This window comes from Zootoca vivipara, chromosome 9 (assembly GCF_965207765.1).
Source record: "Zootoca vivipara chromosome 9, rZooViv2.hap1.1, whole genome shotgun sequence".
NCBI classification, from domain to species: Eukaryota; Metazoa; Chordata; class Lepidosauria; order Squamata; family Lacertidae; genus Zootoca; species Zootoca vivipara.
This window is the reverse complement of record NC_142592.1, coordinates 16,681,792-16,704,930: the sequence shown is the minus strand read 5'-3', so window position 1 is coordinate 16,704,930 and position 23,139 is coordinate 16,681,792. Positions and strand designations below refer to the sequence as shown.

At 43.7% G+C, this 23,139-nt stretch overlaps 1 protein-coding gene across 3 annotated transcripts in view; it reads left to right on the top strand.

The window, feature by feature from the left end:
• The window catches only part of PTPRZ1 (protein tyrosine phosphatase receptor type Z1), a 113,181-nt gene that overhangs the window by 52,968 nt on the left and 37,074 nt on the right, over window positions 1–23,139 (top strand). For all 3 annotated transcript variants that reach the window (XM_035126983.3, XM_035126981.3, XM_035126980.3), the window contains exons 4-10: window positions 798–949; window positions 4,007–4,102; window positions 4,395–4,461; window positions 9,111–9,268; window positions 9,653–9,803; window positions 14,511–14,695; window positions 15,532–15,658. In XM_035126983.3, the coding sequence (XP_034982874.2) occupies window positions 798–949; window positions 4,007–4,102; window positions 4,395–4,461; window positions 9,111–9,268; window positions 9,653–9,803; window positions 14,511–14,695; window positions 15,532–15,658 (936 nt within the window). The remainder of the gene's footprint in view (window positions 1–797; window positions 950–4,006; window positions 4,103–4,394; window positions 4,462–9,110; window positions 9,269–9,652; window positions 9,804–14,510; window positions 14,696–15,531; window positions 15,659–23,139) is intronic.

Sequence of the window (23,139 nt, the reverse complement as noted above, 5' to 3'; positions counted from 1 at the left end):
AGTGAGGCTGGCTCAGGATCCAACAGATCACAAGCCAGCTCAAACCCTCCCTGCCCTGGAATGTTCTCTTTCAGGACTCTCTGCTAGCTGCCACCACCAGGCACCCTGTGGATTGCAAGGGAACGTTCCATGATGATGGAATGACATCATCAGGAATACTCAGGCAGAGGCTAGTTCAGGGGAAGGACAATAATGTTCAGTCCAGCCTGGTGCAATGGGAGGTTGGGTTGTTTCATTAGTTCCTGCTGAAGTCAACTGGGACTTAAGTTGGATTAATTTAGGAACCAACTCACGGCATTGAGCTTTCATTTATACCCAGGGCTGGCCCAAGACACTTTAGCACCTAAGGCAAAGCACAAATTGGCACCACCCACTCCCTGCCAGGGGAAAAAGTGTGAGTAAGCATCTACATTAGGAACAAGGATGGAATAAAGATCTACATCAGGATCTGCCGTCCTGTGGGTCCTGCTGCCTGAAGGAGTCACCTCACCTTGCTTCATAGTTGGGCTGGCCCTGTTTATACCAGCCTTCACCAACTTGGTGTCCTCCAGGTGTTTTGAACTACAAGTCCCAACAGCCCCAGACAGCACATGCTGATGAAAGTTGTAGTCCCAAACATCTGAAGTGCACCAAGTTGATGCAGGCTAGTTATAATGAGAACTTCAAAATGTTGGGGCATTATTATTATTATTATTATTATTATTATTATTATTATAACAACATGATATGTTTGAATTAAAAAGGTGTTGTGTTTTCCTCTTCAGTATGCATAATAACAACTCCTTTTCTCTTTTTAGTGGAAATTAATCTGGCAAATGAATACTATGTAATTGGAGGAGGCTTAGAAGCTGTATTTAAAGCAAGCAAAATAATGTTTCACTGGGGAAAATGCAATATATCTCATGATGGATCTGAACATAGCATAGATGGACAAAAGTACCCTCTTGAGGTAATGAACCTATTGAACTTTTGTACAGTAAGCCATTAGAAATACCAGGATATTTGTGGCACTTTCATGTGTACAGAAGGCATTAAAATGTGCAATAGCCACATATAGTGCTGGCTATTAAACATGTAGCCGTGATCATTGAAGTTCTTTGTGCGCATGCACAGCGGGTGGCACTGTGGGTTAAACCACAGAGCCTAGGGCTTGCCGATCAGAAGGTCGGCAGTTCGAATCCCCGCGAGCTCCCATTGCTCGGTCCCAGCTCCTGCCAACCTAGCAGTTCGAAAGCATGTCAAAGTGCAAGTAGATAAATAGGTACCGCTCCGGCGGGAAGGCAAACAGCGTTTCCGTGCGCTGCTCTGGTTTGCCAGAAGCGGCTTAGTCATGCTCGCCACATGACTCAGAAGCTGTACTCTGGCTCCCTCGGGCAGTAAAGTGAGATGAGCGCCACAACCCCAGAGTCGTCCACGACTGGACCTAACAGTCATGGGTCCCTTTACCTTAATGTATTTATCTAAACAGTTTACCAGTATATACTGCTTAACTACAATTGTCTACAAGTTGTGTACAGGAAATACAATATAGAAAAGGTAAAAATCAGCTAATACTACCAAAAAATCAGAGTTGTATTTAAATGCCTGCTGGAATTTATAAAAAGTGTTCAGTAGGCACTTGAAGTTCAGTACAGAGGGAGCCTGTCTGACCTGAACAGGATGTGAGTTCCATAAAATTGTCATCTGTTACTTGCTTTCTCCTTTGCCATACCATGGTGGTTCATGCTTTCAGAATTCACAATATCTGTTGTAAGGGCCTACTCTAACCCCACCATAAAACTGGCTGGGGGACCTTAGGAAGTGGTGCGCCAGTGTTCTGCCAGCAGAGATGCACCAGCAAGGTGACTCTTCAGTTGCTGGACGTCCTGCAAGACTGTGGAATTTATCCCTGTTGTAGGTGTTTTGGAAGTGGAGCAGGGGTGGGGAGGGCATATTCGAGAATCTCCTCAAAGTCTGTCTTGGTCTTCTAAAATAAGTCATATACTTAATGCAGCCAATACGTTGGTGTAAGGACTAGCTTTCGTTTCAGTCAAGGAGGAAGCATTTTGCTTCCACAGAGGTTTACATAATTTGCCTCCTCCCTTGAATGGACAGTCCTCTCTTGAGGACAGGAAAAACCTTTGTCTCTTCACTTAATGAGGAACAAGAAAAGTTAATCACCCATAACTTTGATCCCCTAGCAGTAGTGTATTTCTGAAGCTAGTTTTCATGAGTACTTATCTTTCCTCGCCCTGTTTTTTCTTTCCTATAGTATTCCATTTCTCCCCCAGAGTATTTGTAATTGGCAGCTCTTTTAATGTTATGCCATAGAGTGTAAGCCTAAATCCTTTCCTGAACAGTGACAGGTTTGCTGGCTGCATAGTTGATATGACAAAGGCAGAAACCAGACAGTTTCTACCAGAAATATTTCAGATGGCCTTTAAATTATTTAGGGGTCAATTAAAACTTGACATGTACTTCGGTTTCCCCCCGACTGGAATGTAAAATACCCACATATAAATTGCCAAGTTTCTGTGCAATAAATATGGAAGCAGGCATGTGATCCTTTCCCATGCACTGTTTTCACTGTTTCAGTGTTTAATGAAGGGACACGAGGTCCACAAATCTGTTTTTGCCATCAGCATTGCCCATCTCCTAATAGTGCATTTGAAATTATGCTCCACTTGAAGCAGCTCCAGATCCCAACACAATTGTAGCAATGACCCCAGCTGTCTTCTCCTTACCTGGGAAAGGACATGAGAGACCTTTGGAAAGCAATGCAACGGGCAAGTTGATTTGTGGACCACTGTAGGCAAACTCAGCCACACCGACATGCATTTGCAGTTTTCATAATTAAGAGTGCAGGTGGCGCTGTGGGTTAAACCACAGAGCCTAGGGCTTGCCGATCAGAAGTTTGGTGGTTCGAATCCCTGAGACTGGCGCTGTGGGTTAAACCACAGAGCCTAGGGCTTGCCGATCAGAAGTTTGGTGGTTCGAATCCCTGAGACAGGGTGAGCTCCCGTTGCTCGGTCCCCAGCTCCTGCCAACCTAGCAGTTCGAAAGCACCTCAAAGTGCAAGTAGGAGTCCTTTACCTTTATGAGTACAGTGGTACCTCTACTTATGAATTTAATGCGTTCCGAATGCACATTTGTAAGTAGAAAAAAAATTGTAAGTCGAATCCCATAGGAATGCATTGGGAGAAAAAATTCGTAAGTCGAAGCAACCCTATCTAAAAATTTGTAAGTAGAAAAAATCCTATCTAAACTGCATCCAAGATGGCGGATGGAGCTCCATTCGTAAGTAGAAACATTCGTAAGTAGAGTTATTCGTAAGTAGAGGTACCACTGTATTTCTTTTTTAACTTGCATGCATTTTGTACTTCAGTTTAATGTGTGTACTGGCAGCGGTGGAGGAAGCTGCTCGGGCAGCTGGGGTAGCGCACCCTGGGGCAGGGCGAGCCGCCCATTGGGACAAGGCCATTGGAGTCTGCCTGCCTCCTCCCACTCAGCCACCTTACAGCTGGGGGGGGGAGAGGCAGCAGGCGGACCGTTTGGGCAGCGTGAAGCCTGTGTACACCCAAGCCACCGCGTCTCTCCCAGGAGAGACACATGGCTTGGGCATGTTGCAGGCCCCACAGTGAGTGCTGCCTGGCATTTTGTCACACACCCCCTCAGTGGTGACACCCGGGGTGGCCCGCACCTATCGCAGCCCCCTTCCTCCGCCCCTGTATACCGGTACAATCTAGTTTAGCTGAGGCCTTGGGTCAGCTCATGTTTACTTGCCACATCATGTCTATTTCTGATTGCCTCCTCTGTTGGCTCAGACAGACCCCATTGACTTCCCATGCTGTTTTGCAAAGTTTGATAATATTTTATTAGGTGTAAGATAGGGTCCAAGCAGTGTTTATATATCTTTGGACAGGGCTGAGTTTCAAAAGGTTTTATCTGAAGTTGGTACACATATCTGATATTATTGATGTTTGACAGGGAGAAAACACCTAAATTGTTACTATTATTCTTTTTACAGATGCAAATATACTGTTATGATTCAAATCAGTTTGTGGATTTAGATAAGGCAATTGAAGGAAATGGGAAATTAAGAGCTTTCTCCATTTTATTTGAGGTAATCATCATTTTGCATATTGTTTATCTTAACTCAGAAATGTAATCATTTCCATCTTAAAGGTAAGCATTGTACAGTACTTTCTGTGTGTCTTATTGCTAATTAATTTTCCATGAGGAAAAGCAAGCCTTCTCCACTGAAATATTTTAGCATTCGGTTTTGTGTGTGTGTGTGTGTGTGCACATATGCATCAATACTAATATAAATATACTACTTTATAATTCAAGATATAACAAATTAATAAAGTTGTATACTCGGCTTAAGAATAAATCACGCAATATTTCTTCAACAGGTTGGTCTGGAAGATAATACGGATTACAATTCAATTATCGATGGAGTGGCCAGTGTTAGTCGCTTTGGTGAGTTAGTGCTGTAACCAGAGAAACCATGTGCACAATTACCCATTTGAATACACTGACAGTGCAACCCTATACATGTCTACTCAGGAGTAAGGTCCATTGAATTAATGTTAAGTGGGTATAGGATTGCCCTAGAAGTGATGCGAAGTCTAGCTATATACCACATTTGAAACTGAATCAATAGGCATATTGATTCTTATAGCCTTTCATAAATATACCTGTAAGGGCCGGGAAGGGACATTGGGAGCCTCTCTGCTGCCACCATCTGAAATGAACAGTCTCATTCACTTCAGCTGAGGAAGTGAATTTGTCTGCACATGCATTCCATTGCATTTCCAGATGTGCTTCTGAACTTGAAGTAAATGGAGATGCCCACATACTTATGAGATCCAAATCTTTTTATATTAATTCATTTAATTAATTAAACATTAAAATTAATGTATTTTTAATCTTTGTTGGAAGCCGCCCAGAGTGGCTGGGGAAACCCAGCCAGATGGGCGGGGTACAAATAATAATAAATTATTATTACTACTACTACTACTACTACCACTACTACTATTATAGTTGGGTGGTGCTATGTATACTCTGTTTAAATTAATGATAAGGCAGCCATGAATTTTACTTGTTTTAGGATTTCTGAACTAAGCCCCTTTTTAGGGAAGTTTATAAATTTTGGACAGTTCTACTACAGTGTATCCCTATAGTCAGCCTCTAAAGAGGAGGAATGCCATGGCTGATGGATTGCCTTCTAGTTACAACATGAGCCTTTCCTGCATTGGCCCCAGTGCTTTGGGATACCCAAGAGGCATCAACAGTAACATGTTTTTGTTCCTTTTTTGTTTTTGTTTTGGCATTTCCTGACCATTAGGTGTTAAGACTGCACCGCTCTGTGTTTTAATTCAGGATTTTTACTGTGATAATTTTATGATTCTATCAGTATGCATTTTGGTGGGGTTTTTTTGTATTTTGGCTTTGTGGCATTATGTTTTCTTATTTTGTGAAACACTTAGTCTTTTATATATTAAGCAGTCTGCGAATTAACTAAATCAATCAAAATATAACTATTGTGTTCTCTTGTTCAGTTCAGAAAACAAAGATTCAAGCACTTTGCCCTCCTTTTATGGGCTGGAAACAAAAGTGGCTCAGAGCTGTGTAAGACTGATGTCTTTGTACCATTGATACATTCAGTTTCAGAGTCCAGAAAATGAAACCGGATACTGTTTCTGCTGAACTGCAAACTTCTTTTAATAAATACAAGTCATTTCGTCAGTCTTGTGTTAGTGGCAAGCTGGACAAACTCTGGAGAGGATTTCTATCAATCTTTTGTGAAGTGAACATTATCTATCTGAACACAAATTTTAGTTTGTAAATGTGATACATGTATGGAAGTGTTTAACACGATGACAAAACACTGCGACTTAGTGGAAGCATTTTTGCTCAGCTCTGCTGATGGTGTTCAGCGCCATTATATAAGAACAAAGAAGGTACTATTAAAATCTTACTTCAGGAAAGTTCCTGTGATTCCCGTGTTTGGGAAAGATCCAAGCAGCCAATAACAAAATATTAATACATTTCACAATAAGATGCATTCAACACGATTACAATAATAAGAATATTAAAATGATGTCTTCGGCAACATGATTTGTTGGGAAGGGGTGTAGTCAGATTTCTTGTCCTTAAAGAAGGAATTCTCTTTAATTCCTATTCCCTGCGGAATCGCAGCAGGGCAGCAGTTGCCACCAAGTAAAGCTGTGATAAAGGGAGCAGCTGCCTGCCCCCCCCCAAAAAATATCTGACTTCAGTGTGATGGGAGAGGCTGTTTCCTGCCAGGTAAATGCTCAGGAGGCTCCAGGAGCCAAATGGATGCAAGCAGAGGGATGCAACCTTAGAGCGGACCTTTATGAACCAGGCATACTGAGAAAGGAGCACCTCGATCTCCACTGGATTCCCACCCATCCACCCCTTTGTTCTAATGGCAGAATAAGTGGCCTGGTGATAAACAAGCTACAGAGATAATCGGTCACCATGTTCAGGGCCAGGGGCAAGTTTTCCTTGAAGACTAATTGGGCCTACCTCACAGCAATCTTCCCACCTTTGGGCAAATAAGGCACTGGGTTGAATCCTTAGTCCAGGCAGGCAGGGGGTGCTCCCGCTGCTGCCCCACTATGATGGAGTATCCCCTTTAAAGGAACCTTGGCACCTCCTGCCAGTGATCAGAGAATGTTGCTCGGATGTGGTGTAATGCCATATGTGGTGCATGCCTGGCAATGGTCAACCCCTACTGTCCATGAACCAGCAAGCAGGCTGGTTGATTTTCGGATACACACCCAATGTCTATGCCAAAACCTCCTCATATCTACAATCAATGAAAGTTGTGGCCTTATTTGATTCCAATATTGGACACCCCTTCCCCATGGCTCCACTGTGCAGGGGCCAACAAATGAATTCTCTCTGTGCATCCAGTAGCCTCCAGTTCGAACTACCAATAAAGGCAGCCTAGCTGAGGAATACCCATTAAGCCAGGCTTCCTCAAACTCGGCCCTCCAGATGTTTTTGGCCTACAACTTCCATGGTTCTGAGCTAGCAGTATCAGTGGTCAGTGATGATGGGAATTGTAGTTTCAAAACATCTGGAGGGCCGAGGTTGAGGAAGCCTGCTTTTAAGCCCTAGTCCTGCCCTAGCTAATATCCTAAGAAAGGCTCTCTGCAGTTGCTGCATACTTGTTTTGCAGCAGTGCTTCCTAGCATTTCCTGTGAAGAGATGAGACTGCTGTCTCATCTTTTTCCTTGGTCTCTGCCATCAGCTGCTTTTTTAAAAAAAAATGCCAAAGGGGTGAAAGTTATTGTGCATAACTTTATACTCACTTGACATTGACTTAATTTGATGAAGCTGTCACAACTGTAAGTTCTTATGATAATATTTAAAGTATGGAACTTATGAAGGCAATCTTAAGATATCAGAGAGACAGCTATGATGGAAGAAGGAAGGTAGCTATTATTCGCAGCCTCTGAATTTAAAACTACGTATTGCAGGCAGTAAAGATTTGGGTTTAATATTCAGAAGAACATCCCAGCGACAAAACAAGTTGAACAAAGTTGTGACATTTCCACTACAGGTCTTAGAACTGATGTTAGTACAGTGGTACCGCTATAGTGGAACCTCGGTTTATGAACACCTCGGTTTACGAATTTTCGGTTTACGAACGCCGCGGACCTATCTGGAATGGATTAATTCACTTTCCATTACTTTCAATGGGAAAGTTTGCTTCAGTTTATGAACACTTCAGTTTATGAAAAGACTTCCGGAACCAATTGCACCCATGCTTCGGGTTAAGTACGCTTTAGGTTGGGTACTCCGCGGACCCGTCTGGAACGGATTAATAAACTTTCCATTTCTTTCAATGGGAAAGTTCGCTTCAGTTTAAGTACTCCGTGGACCGTCTGGAACAGATTATTCCTCTTTCCATTACTTTCAATGGGAAAGTTTGCTTCAGTTTATGAACGCTTCAGTTTATGAACAGACTTCCGGAACCAATTATGTTCATAAACCGAGGTACCACTGTACATACGAATAACTTGACTTACGAATGTTTCTACTTACGAATTGAGCTCCGTCCACCATCTTGGATGCTGTTTAGGTAGGATTTTTTCTACTTACAAATTTTTTAGATAGGGTTGCTTCGACTTACGAATTTTTTCTCCCAATGCATTCCTATGGGATTCAACTTACAAATTTTTTCTACTTACGAAAGTGCGTTCAGAACGCAATAAATTCGTAAGTAGAGGTACTACTGTAAATTACTTGGGTTGCTGGTCATTGTTGTTGACATCCGTCAATATCTCGAGAGACAATGCCATGAGCCTCCGTGGGTGAAGTCAAACTGCTACATTAACAGCACCAAAGTGACATCCCTAGGGCACAAGCCTGGACAATTTGTATGGAGGTCCTGGGCTGCTCATTCAACAAGACACCCTCCCCTCTTGGCCTTGGTAATGTGGCCCAAAGAAAGCAGAGCAATACATCTGGCACCAGCTTGGCTGCAAGAGTTGCCGGAAGGAGGCACACAAGGCGTCATCCAAACATCTTAGGGACTCCACTTTAGATTTGTGTAGAGTATACTCCTTACCCATTTCTTCTCCCTGCGGGGCAGCAGAGCTTTAGGATCAGCGTCTTCCTTCCCCTAGATGCGCTGCTGGCCACTGTGTAAACTATAAGAACTGACAGTAGAACCCAGGGACTGGAAACAGTATCTAAAGGACATTTTTCACACATGTATAATTACTGTCATGCATGGCTATGAATACAAAGTAGGCAGCCAGCAATGCAAGAAAGGTTAAACAAAGAGAACTCAAAGTGAAAGGACTCTAATCAACCTTTCAGTTTTTCAAAACAGGCAAGGATCAGGGCAGCAGGTGTGTGAGGCACGTTTTTACCCGGTCAAAATATGCAGTGCAACCCTCCCCCAAATAATTTACTGAATTGTGTTTATATATAAAATGCGTTTAGTTATTATTTTCCTGCGACCCTCACAGTAACTAACCTCACAGTGGGATGTTTCCTTTGTTACTGTTTAAAAAAGGATGCTTTTATTTTATGCATCCTGGATTTATGAATATCATCACTGTTTACTTGTAAATTATTTTTTGCAGGGAAGAAAACTGAATTGGAGCCTTTCATCTTGTTGAACCTATTGCCAAATGCAACAGACAAATATTACACGTATAATGGATCTTTGTCGACTCCGCCCTGCTCAGAGACAGTTGAATGGATTGTATTCAAAGACACTGTTAACATTTCAGAAAACCAGGTAACTTACATAATACATGTCAAAGAAATGAGTATTTTAATCGCACACAAAAATCTATACACAACATTTTCACCATTGTGGTGGCACTGAGTGCTGAGGTATGTATACACAAAGCAAAATTTCACCTATCCGGACACAAAGAATTAGTACACAAACCTTGTTATGTGCTAAACAAAAACACAAAGGAGGGGGAGAACTATGAGCATGTAAATGCTGCCTTTTCAATATATGTTGCATGAGAGTTACGACCCAATCACAACAATGTGTACAATGCAAATACTGATTTTTCCATCACCCTAAAAGTGCATTTCGTTAGTATAGTTTATGCAGAGCTGTTTCTAAAGAAAACTCCCTGTGTGACTGCATTTGTTGCATTTTTTGCAGCTGTCGGTATTTTGCGATGTCCTTACCATGCAACAATCTGGTTACGTGATGCTGATGGACTACCTGCAAAACAATTTTAGAGAGCAACAGCATAAATTTTCCGGCCAGGTGTTTTCCTCATATACTGGAGAGGAAGTAATTCATGAAGCAGGTATGTCTTACTAACTTGCTAACTTGCTTACTTGACAGATATGACCATAATCTTAACCACAACAAATTGCTTCTATAAGAAATATATGGGCTCTGATTCAAGTCCACACATGCAGAAAACAGTCGGGAAATCGGTCATCATGCCAATTAGCTGTTTGGCAGGGGGACAAGAGTTGTGTGTGCTTTAGATTAAATCCAAACCCATCTGAACAGCTGATCTTTGTGATTGTTTGTTTTCAGAGTGGGACTGTATACATGCGGTCTTGGCAGCTATATTGGCTGTGGGGGGCAGGACCTGCATGCACAGTGACAATTTTTATGCATTTTTTCAGTACGCACATATTCCCCCAATTGGATTTGGTAGCAAGTTTTTACTTGTAATAAGGAACAGCTCAAGCAACAATGGGGGTTATATATATATAGCCTTACTTTTAAAATTCAGTACAACAATGGCGCTGTGTGTTAAACCACTGAGCCTAGGGTTTGCTGATCAGAAGGTCGGCGGTTCGAATCCCTGCAACGGGGTGAGCTCCCGTTGCTCGGTCTCAGCTCCTGCCCACCTAGCAGTTCGAAAGCACATCAAGAACAGGGGCTGCAGCTGTTTCACTTCCCTCCTTAGTTTTGTCCCATGGCTGAACATCCATTGGGGGTTGCTGTTATCCCCTATTTTGTTCCTTGCCTTTTATCTCCAGCAGCTGTTTGGATTATTCTCCTTGGCCAGGTGGCATGCATTAAGCTAGAAAATAGGAAGATGACTGAGATGCATAAGAATCTTGAGGAACTGAGGAGGCATATCCATCTGGTTTGAGTCCAAGTACTGTACATACAAAGTTCCATCTCATCACAACTTGCCTTTTCACAGTAACCTCCTTGCAAAGACTCTTATGTGACCAAGCACTCACATACATCAGGTTTATGGGTCCAAACAAAAATGAATTTTGGTTTATTGGCAGCTCTTCTGCATGCAGGAGTTCCAGTGTTTACATGGAGTGGAAACAGAGCTCCATACAAGCCATTTGTTACATGTCAAACAGCAACTTCAGGCTTTATCTGCATCGTACTTTTCATTCCCAGCTTTCTTTATAAAGAGAAATCCTTGTGCCTCCTTGTGTGGCAAGATTCATGCAGTTTCGGTGCCATTGCTTGTGCATCTGTCTTCAACAGAGCATCTCTGAATTGCTTCAGGCATTTCAAAGAACCATAGGTATAGGAAGCATGATTCACCCTCTGTTTGTTTGTTCCTTGCTTGTTTTGTTTGTTTTTAGCTTCATTTTATCTACAGTTTTTATTTTACACTGCTTAAGTAGCTCTTTAGTTGGCTTATAAATCTTATGAATAGAAATATAGCAACATACAACGCTCTTCATTGATCATGCATATGTGCAGACTTCTCTCTGTATCCCCAAGAAGCTTGCATGGAGTTCATAATCCAATATGCAATCCTAAACACACTTGCTAGGTGTAGGAATGTTTATATAATATAGCAGAGTTAAACGATTCCTTGTTTGAGTTTACACAGCAGCAAGTGGATTGCTAACTCGTTTGAGTCCTTTTAATAATTATGCCTTCTACCTTCCTGCCTTCTTGCCTTCCTGGTTGATAATCCCTTTTGTCCCTCTTAAAGAAAAATACACATGAATCTGAATGATAATAATATAAACTACTTTATTGTCAAATTCATTGAGTACATACTTAGGTTACATAGCATATAAACTACATACTAGATATTAGTGAGTCCTAAAAAGACTCCATCAGAGTGTTTACTACTTAACACTCCTATCAGCAGCAGACCAACCGACCAACAAAACTGACTATCACATAGAGGCAGTTAGTCCTCTCTTAGAATGTTGGATTTGACCAGGCATCCCCAAACTGCGGCCCCCCAGATGTTTTGGCCTACAACTCCCATGATCCCTAGCTAACAGGACCAGTGGTTGGGGAAGATGCCTGGATTTGACTGACATATCCCACACTAGGGAATAATGTCTGTTGTCCTCCTGTGGGATTTACATCTGAGACACATGCCTAAAACGGCCAATCCTGAATTTTGACATTTGCCAACTATGTGTTGATCCATAATTTAAAATCTTCCCATAATCCAGTTCTATGCATAGCTGTCAAGTTTTCCCTTTTCTCGTGAGGAAGCCTATTCAGCATAAGGGAATTTCCCTTAAAAAAGGGAGAACAGCTATGGTTCTATGGGAGAGAGAGAGAGATGATAATTAAATATTAGAGTTTGATGCCATGGGCATAGCCAGGATTTATTGGGGGGGGGGGCAGAACTGAGATATCTGTGATGCAATTGGTCAGTTAAGTAGTCTCACACTTTACCCTCCATACGTCTTGTAATCTACTAAGCACTATTTTCTTGCAGCCCTTATTCCAGTAGCTAAGATTTCATCAACCTCCGCGTTGCATGATCATTACATTCAACAGATTGTACAAACAGTTTCGAAAATAGAAATTCAAAGTCTCTTTCCTCTGAATTATTATGACTGGAAAGATGAAATAAAGCACTATATATTTTATTACATTTTATTTATTCCAGTTCAATTTATATATCATTTAATTGCAATAGCCTCCAAGTGGAGTGCAAGTAACTCAATACAATGAGCATGTTGAGTATGGTGTGCTTGTTCCATCTGCTGCATTTTCAGAAGTTAGATTTGATTGGCTCAGTATACTACAATTGAGGAAGTTTTGTTTCCACCACTAGATATTTCAGAGCATCAGAATAATGGATCAATTAAATAAACCACATGTACTAAATGGAAGTTGACACCATGATAAGTTTAGTGTTTTATTTTGAAAGAGACTTTAAATGGCTCACAAGTTAAATAAAATTGTTTCATTAAACTTTTATATGCTGTTACCATAGAATAACAAGGGAGTGCATGGGGAAGGTCTTTGAATTGTCTATTGTATTGTACAGGACTAGGGATGTGGGTGGCGCTGTGGTCTAAACCACTGAGCCTCTTGGGCTTGCCAGTCGGAAGGTCGGCAGTTCGAATCTACACAACGGTGGTGAGCTCCCGTTGCTCTCTCCCAGTTTCTGCCAACCTAGTAGTTCAAAAGCACACCAGTACAAATAGATAAATAGGTACTGCTGGGTCAGGAAGGTAAATGGCATTTCCGTGTGCTCTGGTTTCCATCATGATGTTCTGTTGCACCAGTAGCGATTTAGTCATGCTGGCCACATGACCTGTCCTGGAAAGCTGTCTGTGGACAAAGGGCGGCTCCCTCGGCCTGAAAGCGAGATGAGTCACATTTGACTGGGCTTATCCGTCCAGGGATCCTTTACCTTTTTGTATCATACAGGTTTAATACTGGAAATGAATATTGAGCGTTGAGTGCCCTCTTGTGTTCAAGAGCCAAATTCTTAGATGATTATATATATATATATTACACACACACACACACACACACACACACACACACACACACACACACAACGTCTTCCATTAAGTGAAATCATTTTAATGAAAACTGACCACTCTAGTGGCTTATTAGGTGATGGGTTAAAATTACTGTCAGCCTTAAGGCCGATGCCTATATCTGTGTGGCTGCATTTTAGCCACTTTAAATCCAGCCACACAGAAGCTGTTCCAAATGGCAGTGCACTAATTTGTAGCCTCTTACCCAGGCATAGGCAAACTCCACCCCTCCAGATGTTTTGGAACTACAATTCCCATCATCCCTAGTTAACAGGACCAGTGGTAATGGATGATGGGAATTGTAGTCTCACAACATCTGGAGGGCCTGGGTTTGCCTATGCCTGCTCTGCTCTTACCCCTATGGAAAATCCATACCTCCACAAACCTTTGTTTCTGCTTTGAAGTGATGGAAGCAATATGCTCTGCAAAGTACTGTAATCAATTAGATACCAACAGTTTCAACATGCATGCCAACCTCTATACAGATGGATTCATAATCTTAACATCTATTCTTTTTTTTTAGAGATATGGGGCCACTTTCCTCCTTAGATTTCCTCTGGGGAAGATAAGGTTCTAGCTAGCCATTGAAACAGAAGCAATCTCTCTCCCCCTGCCCCCCAAGAAAAAACCCCAACATACACCGGTTGATCAAATTCAATGTTAGCAAAACAGGAGAAGCAAATGAGAAAAAAACCTGGCATGGTATTGAAGCCGTAGTCAGCATTGGTCAAAATGCATTTTTGTTGCATTGTCTTTGCAGGGCCAAGGCTATGAGTGTGGCTATGGGGTTGTAATGAAGTATACCTGCTCTTCAGAATTTACTGCTACAACCACTCCTGAGACAGCATCTGATTTAGGGGCCTATAGCCTGTTCTTTCAGTTGTGAAGCCAGGAGGATGCTGGGCTCACCTTATAGTTGAGGGACATGTTGTTGAGGAACATGGAGAGCCAGTGTGGTGTAGTGGTTAAGAGTGGTAGATTCGTAATCTGGGGAACCGGGTTCACGTCTCTGCTCCTCCTCATGCAGCTGCTGGGTGACCTTGGGCTAGTCATACTTCTCTGAAGTCTCTCAGCCCCACCCACCTCACAGGGTGTCTGTTGTGGGGGAGGAGGGGAAAGGAGATTGTTAGCCGCTTTGAGACTCTTTTGGGTAGTGATAAAGCGGGATATCAAATCCAAACTCTCCTTCTTCTTCTTTTAATTATGTTGTATATGTATCATGACTTTCCTTAACATGTAATAACATGGTTTTGTTTGTGTCATTTTCTTCTAAGTTTGCAGCTTAGAGCCAGAAAATGTTCAAGCTGATCCAAAGAACTACACCAGCCTTCTGGTTACCTGGGAGAGGCCACGAGTTGTATATGACACAATGATCGAGAGATTTGCTGTTTTTTATCAGGAGTTGGAAGGAGAAGACCAGACAAAGCATGAATTTCTAACAGATGGGTATCAGGACTTGGTAACTGACCACTTTAATTAATTTATTTATTTGGTACAAAAACAAAGATAGTGATTCACTTACAAATCCTTATTGTGAGGGGCTGTTTTGCTAGCACTAAATGAGAACTCAGCATGCTGGTTGCCCTCTCTCAATGATAACTTTAATTACCCATGGTGATATTTATATAACTGGTACAATGCACTTCTCACAGAGGGTAAGCTTTGGGCCAATGACAGTGCCATCATTCACATGTCTGCCCCATTCACATATAAAATTAAGTGATGCTTTAACTATGAAAGGAACAGCTGGTAGTGGGGCACTGAACTCCCCTTGTCCCTCTAACCTCTCCATGTTTGCTTTGTTCCAGGCAACTTTATCTCAGCTCTGAGACTAGAAGCAAACTAATGAATTGAGAAAATAAGCCAGAACAACAAATGTGTTGGAGGGGGGGGGGGTAAGGTGTGCATGATTTAGGATTTGACTCATCTCCCTTACACATTCCTTTTACTGTTAAAGGAAGACCAATCCGCTCCCTACTTTCTACATGAATGGGGCAGGCACATCAAAAGAAACAAGCATCCATTAGCCTTGAGTCTGATTTTGAGGCTAAGCCGTGTGAATTTGTTTTATTCGGTGTAAACTTTGCCCATTGTCAGTTTTATCAGATGGATATCAGTTCTGACCTTAACATGCATGTGTAATACTTGGAAGAGAATGCTGCACCTGAAGAGTATTCCTTATTATAGGGGTTATTAAGACTTGGGAATGTAGTTAACATGCAGAAGCCTGAGGCAAGAAAAGAAGCAGGTGTGTTGAATGTGCATAATGTAGTTCATTGGCTTCTTTCCTTCCAGGGAGCCATTCTGAATAATCTGCTGCCTAATACAAGTTATGTTCTTCAAATAGTTGCCATTTGTGCTAATGGTCTCTATGGAAAACACAGCGATCAAGTGATTGTTGACATGCCTTTGGATGATCCGGGTAAGTGCACTCCCCCCCCCCCATGAAAACCCACAAGAGTCTTTTATTTGCAAACCAGCTGAAAATGCAGTGCTATGGAATTTCAATATCAATGGTTTTCATTTGATATTTCTGAGCTGCTCTGTTTCCTGACATTTCCTTAAGTGTGAACATTAGGTGTTCTGTTATTTCAGATTATGAACCATAATAATGGCAATGTTCCACAGCCACTTCGATTATGGTTTCTGCCTGCTGCTGCTGCCTAAGTTATTTCAACGAAGTTTTATAAAATTTATAAAACCTAGGTTCAAATTCCCATTTGTTCAAATGCCTGCTTAACCATGACATAGCTGGACCATCTATTTCACATGGTCAAATAAAGTGTCAGTTGCTAAATTGCTTATATATTAAATAATAGCCCATACACTAGTAAAAAGAAATTGCTGAATATGATTCCATTGATTTTGAAATCTTATTGCATGTTGCCGCTTTGAAATTCTACTTCAGTGCAAATGTGGTGATGGAATTCCCTTGCTTCTTAATGTTGGACAGCAAAATTCAAAAGAACTAACTATTACATTTTGTTTACTTCAAAGCTCTATTTTCACTCCTTAATGTGGAATACACTATATTAATTGTTTGGTTTATTTCTGTTGAACTACTCATCCTAACTTTATTCTCTGAATTCAGAATAGTTGAATAGGTAGGACCATTATTTGGTACTGCAGCGTAAGAAAATAGCATTTTAAAACTATATAAACATATAGGTTTTCACCCTTGTCCTTACATGAACAGTGTAAGTTGAACAATACACGATAAAAAAAATTCAAGGCAACCTACCCAGAATGGTACAGACAGTTATCAGGAGAGGTATAAGCTAATTCCTCACCCATCATCTACAAGAGTCTCCAGGCTAGAGGGTACACTAGCATCCTATCACTTCTCATGAGTCTGAGATCTTGGGTTGTTTGAGGATGCTTGTACAGGCATATGGGAAATGCTTTAATTTTCCATATGCTTTTTGCTTCTCCTTGGATACTTCTCAGCAGTTTCGAAGCATCAAATGCCACAAGTGAATTTAAATTCTGTGTTTGATCTGAGGTGGAAAGCAAGTCTTTCCCAGTAATTTGCCTTTCTTTTATCACCATTTAGCAGCCCAAGTGTTTTATTGGACTAGGTAGAGTTGTTATGACAAAGTGTGAGAACTTGTGGAATATACTATTATACTGCAATCATGAACATTTCTGATCAGAATGTAAACTTCATTAAGTGCATTGAGGCTTGCTCCCAGTTATGTGGGTATAGCAGGAGTGGAGAACCTTTGGCCCTCCAGATGGTTCTGCACTACAACTCAGATCAGCCCTAGCAAGCATGGCCAATGGCCAGGGATGATGGGAGTTGTAGTTCAGCAACATCTAAAAGGCCGAAGGTGTCCCACACCAAGGGTATAAGGATTACAGTTTTGTTTATCTTGGGAGTACAATAGAAACTAAGTATGAAGAAAATGGAGAAAGACAATCAACCTTTCAAAGAACAGTCTTCATTTGGTCCTCAAAAACAGCTACATTTGTATTCTTACATCGTTGAGGATTCACTTCAATGATTCCACTGTGAAATCAAGAACTGTTGAGCACATACATCCAGGGCCGGTGCGTCCATTTAGGCGAACTAGGCCGTTGCCTAGGGCGCCGAAATGGAGGGGGCACTAGCCCACCGCCGCTGCCGCCGTCCGCCGCCCCCATAAGCTGTTCAGTGGAGGCGCCCCAGGCTCCGGCTCGCAGCGCGAAGCCAAAAGCCGGTCACGCCCACCCAGCGGCTCTCAGCCAATGAAAGGGCTGTTTCTGCCGCTCGCTCAGCACTCCTTTTCTTGGGAGCCGCGCACGGGCGGCATGGCGCGAGGAAGCAGCGAGTGAGTGCCGGGAAGCGGCTCCCACCGGCTGCTGCAGCGCCACGGCGAAGTGCCGCCCCTGGCTGAGAGGTCCCAACTGCGCACGGACACCCACCGGTGGCAGCGGGGGCGTAGGAGGGAGTGGGCACTGGGGCGCGCAGCTCCTGCCGGGGAAGGGAGGCCCTGTGGAGAAAGGTGCCTTTCCCTCAGGGAAGGGGAGGGAGGAAGCCTCGTTTTGCAAGTCCCTCCTTCGCCTTCCCTCGTCCCGCTCGCCACCTTCATCTAGCCTCCCTCACCAGTGGTTCCCGCCGTCATAACCCCTGGGTCGGGGGCTGGGGGAGGAGCTGCAGTCCAGGAATATGCAACTATCCCTTGCAGGGATTGAACCTGCAACCACAGTGTTATCGCTCTAGCCAACTGAGCTATTCAGCTGATTCCCCTCTTATTCTCCAGAGGGATTTTCTGAGGTGCCTACCCAACTTCCTTTCCTTCCATCTAGCACCGCCCGCCCCCCGGCGTGTTTGTGTTTTGTGTCTGCCTCGGGATGCGCCGACCGCCCCAGATGCAGAAGCCACCACCCTCACCTCTCTGCCACAGCAGGAGCAACATCTCCGTGCTAAACGGGATAGCGAGAAGGGGGAGCGGGGAGGAAGGGGGGGCGCTCCATCGGCGGCAGGGCCAGCAAGAGGCTGCTGTGGAAATAGATCTCTGTTTTGTTCAGCACCAGTAGCGAAAGCCTCAAGACCAGGACAATTTAGATACTATCGGCCGCTATTGACGGCGAGGCTAGACTCTCAGACAGCAGCCCCCCAAAGAAAAAGACCATTGTTGCCCCGCCACTTTTGCCTATATGCTTGGCTTGCCTTCCACCCCACACCCCTCCCCGCTCGCAACGCCACTTCTTTTGGATCGATTTATTCCGGGACAAAAGAGGGGCGGGACGCCACTTCTTTTGGATCGATTTATTCCGGGACAAAAGAGGGGCGGGAGGAGGCCGAGCTGCTCACCCCATGCTCAGGCAGGTGCCCTGCAGCTTCGGGAGGGGGGTGTTGTGTGTGGCAAGGCCCGGGAGAGGGAATTGTTGTTGGGTGCTTTTGAGTTGCTTGGTTGTTTCATCCTCCACCTCTCCCCTTCCCAGTCGGGAGAAAGTGCCGAGCGAAGGTCTGGAGGGAGAGACGATCCCAAGCGAGGGCACCTTCTCTGGATTCCATGTGCTGCGGGATCGCTTCTCCTCCTTCTTCAACCTGGATCTTGCCCCCCCCCCATGGCCTTGCAGCCTTCGCCAAGTTGGTCTGGGTCATACCTTTTAATAACTTGAGTGAGATGCAGGTGCAATTTCCCCCACAACTAACTCAGGCTATGTCTTCCTACTGGACTCTGACCTGCCAGATTCAGTGCTGAAGTATCTCTCAAGCTCCTTCCTATATCAGCTGCAGGGGGATCTTACGTCCCCAGAGAGCAGCATGGCAGCTGCCTGGGGTGTGCTTATCACCCAGCTGGCCAAACAGTGGAACAGAGTTGCGGTTGGGTGAGTGATGTCTTAAATTGTTGTGTATAGATCTCCCTGAGTGTTCTTTGAAACACTAGCTAATAAACAATTGTTCCTGTTATAGAGGAGTGGTTCTTATATTTTCTGCTGTGGAGGAACCTGTTTCCATGTATTTTTGACTACTGAGCATGTTTGCCATGCAGAATATTTTAGGGCACATATTAGGGTGCACACTGCAATGTGGGACACTAGCCAGTCCTACTGAGCCTTGATGTTACTTTGTATAAACTTAAGTGTAAACTAAGAGCATGCATTAGAACACACTTCTATGTGGTTGTGCGTTGTAAGGGAAGGTCCGATAATAGTGGGAAAGCTTGTGCAAGTTAAATGCAAGCAAGGAAGAGCCTTGCTCTTTGCCTTGCTTGGAGGCAAGACTCTCTTGGTGCACCAGTTCTGGGATGCTTTTGCAAGTCCATCCAAGTTCTCTCTTACCCACCCCTTCCTTCCTTCCTTCCTTCCTTCCATCCATCCATCCATCCATCTCTCTTCCCTCCCTCCCTCCCTCCCTCCCTCCCTCCCCCCCTCTCTCTCTCGCTATTTCCCTCTCACCCCTCCTCCCTCCCTCCCTCCCTCCCTCCCTCTCTCTTTCCCTCTCACCCCCTCCTCCCTCCCTTCTCTGTCTCTTCCCTCCCTCCCTCCCGCCTTCCCTCTCCCTCCCCCTCTCTTTCATCCCTTCCTTCCTTCTCTCCCTTCTCTCTCTCTCCCCCCTCGCTCCCCACCCTGCACTATTATTCTGTGGCATAGCTGCCAAGTCTCCCGTTTTCCCCAGGAAAACCCCTTTTTTACTTACCTTTTCCCGGTGGTCCCCCGTATCACTTCGTCTCCCGTTTTTCTCCATTATTTTTTCCTGCCGGCGGCCATTTTTTTCCTTTCCGATTTGCCCTTCTATGGGCACCAAAAATGACCGCCGCCAGCTTCAAAAGCCGCATGTACGCATGTCCGGAAGTGCATAGACGTCACTTCCGGTGTTGGCGGCGGCCATTTTGGTGCCCATAGATGGGCGGAAAGTCACCGGAAGTTTCATCGGAGCACTTCCTGACATGCCCACAAGCTATTTTCGAAGCCGACGGCAGCAATTTTGGGTGCCCATAGAAGGGCAAAGCGACACCGGAAGTTACATCGACGCAACTTCCGGTGTCAAATGGCTGCCGGTCCCGGATTCTGCAGTCCGGAACTTGGAAGGTAAGTTCTGTGGTAGCAGGACAGCTACTGCTTTGGAACATCTGTGTTTGAAATATGATGGGGGGGGGCGCCAGAAGGTGATCTCGCCTAGGGCGCAAAAAACCCTAGCACCGGCCCTGCATACATCCCCAAATTACAGAGTGGAAGTTAAGTTAAGGGCTCATCCTCACTTTCACTTAAACCCTATTTTTATCATATTGCGTACCAATTGGTTTCCCCAAGTACAATTTTTTTCCTTACTGTTCTGCAGCCACGCCTTGCAAAACTCTGATCTTACCCACTGAATTGAATCTTATCAGATGCCTGGAAAATCCAGAGAGAGATCTTGTTGTTGTTGGCCACCAACAAAGAAGACTAGGCAAATTCATGGAGCTTAAGGCTATCTGTAGCAAAGAGCCATGATGTCTATGCTCTGTCTCCACAGCCTGAGGTAGAAATGCTTCTGAATACCAGTTGCTGAAGGTCCGTAAGAGAGAAACAGCTCTTGTGCTCAGGCCCTGCTTGCCAGTTTCCCGCAGGCATCTGCTTGGTCACTGTGAGAACCTGTTGCTGATCTAGATGGTCGAGTGGCCTGATCTAGCAGACTCTTCTTTTGTTCTTAAGGTTATATTTCTCCCCTTGTAGAAAGGCATAAGAAGGCTCTGTTTCTCATGCGCACACGTGTTTTCTTTATCTACCGAACATGATTATGGAAAGCCAGGAAAAGGCCTTTGGTCTTTTGTTTCCCACCAACTTGTTAGAATGCCATTTTATAGCATGATCACAACTTGCAGATGTTTTCTTGGAATATGTTAAGATGATTGAAATTGCTCCAGGTTTTGATCTAATCCAAAAAAGTTGGATTATTTGTTAAATTAGCTGTCTCCTCTTGATTACTCCCATTCTTAATTTCCTGCATGATTTCATTTGTTGTCTCCAGTTCCTCCTTTTCTACATGCCTTGTTGAATGTTCCTTAAATAGATTCATGGGTGTTTCCCTCTGGAATTAGCAGAGATCACACCCTCAAGACAATGCAAGTCTCTTTTTGAACCCTGGGCAGACAGTGAAGCAGATGGTTCCCTTCCTTCTCAACCCCTCATACTGAATTGTCCCTATTCATCTCCCAAATCTTCAGAACATGCAAGACACAAATCCACATAGCAACACTGTGCTGGACTTCCATCTCCAGACTTATTTTTCTCTAATTGCAGTGGAAAATTTATGACTTCTTGAGTTCTTCAGTTGTATAGCGCAGGCATGTCCAACTCCAAAGAGACTGAGATCTACTCCCACTAAAAAACAAACAAACTGGCTGTGATCTACCCATTGGATTGACCAAAGTTGTTGACCTTTTTTGGGGGAGCCTTCACCATAGTTGTTGAGCTTTTTGGGGGGAGGAAGCCCCAAAGTTGCTGAGCTTTTTTGCAGAGGAAGAACCTAAGTTGTTGAGCTTTATTATTATTATTATTATTATCATTATTATCATTATTATGTGGGTGATCGGTCAGGATCATGCGATCAACCGGGATTGACCAGGGATACCCTGCGGTCGATCGGTCGATCGTGATCGACCAGTTGAACATGCCTGGTATCAGGGCCGTCTTAAGCATATCTGGTGCCCTGGCTCTGTGGTGCGAAGATCCCTCCGGCGAGCCCCTCCCCGTTTCCCAGCGCAGCGGGTGCGGCGGGTGGTGCGCACAGTGTGGCGCCCCCTGGTGGCCCGACACCCTGGCGCATTGCGTCACCCAGCCTTGCCTTAGGACTGGCCCTGCCTGGTATAGAGGATGGCATGGTAGGACTGTGCTGTTTAATTGGTCTCTCTCTTCAACCAAGTTGCTATTGAATACAATAACAGAGAGGTTGAGGTTGTGGCAAGGTCAGCACAGTGCAAATGCACCAGCAGGAGCCTCAGAAGAATCAGTGGTCTTACTTCGTTTTGTACTCTTGCTTGTTGCTTCATGCATTTGTTTTTAGGTGAATCCCAGCTGCTTTGATCAACCTGGAGAGGAGCTCTATTTTTGTAAAGCTTCCGGACTCTATCAAAACACAATAAGAGAATTGGGGAAAGGGTGCTTAAAGGATGTGAGAAAGGTTTGTCATCCCGACTTAAAAGATGCTATCTACATAAGAAGTAGAGCCATGATTCCCAGCTTGGGGTACAGAGGGCTAGGAATACCAGTGGCTTCTAAGAATTGATGATTGTGGCACCAGGTTGTTCATGGGAGGTTTTAGAGATGATGCAGCACAAAGAGATTAGGAAGCTCCCTGTCTGTTTCAGGGCATGAAACAGATGAAGGAAAGGAGATTCCATCAGTGCCGATTTGATAGATACTTTAAAAGCTACATAAAAGCCACATGCTGCTTAGTTACTGTGCTTGCTACTCTGCAATACATGCCATTTTTCCTGAAGTGAACACATTTTGTTGAAATCTGCCTCTAAAATGTAAATTGAACTTTTGTTGATTTGTTATTGTTGTTGTCATAGGATTTCATTTACCAGTTTGGTTTTTAATCATCCATTCATACAGTTCTAACTCCCTAAAGTATAAGACATAAGTTCAAGCACTGCACAAAAAGTTAAAAAGGGGGGGGGGGTTGAAATGGGAGAAGGTGGAAATCCAAGTCCAAATTCACTTTAACTGTTATAACAATCATGCTTTTCTGCAATGGAAATGAACATTGTTCAAAAAGTGTACTGAAATGCTATATGATATATTTTGGACCTGCAGTATAAAATATTCTAAATGGATATCCCCCCCAAAAAAATTCATTACAAACAATTGAGAAGCCAGGGAATGTCATCATTATTTTATCCCTAGCCTCCTAATCTCCAGAAAGCTAACAGGTAAGACCTTTTTTTAATACCTGATGTGTCTCAATCTATAGCTGCTTCTGCTTCTATG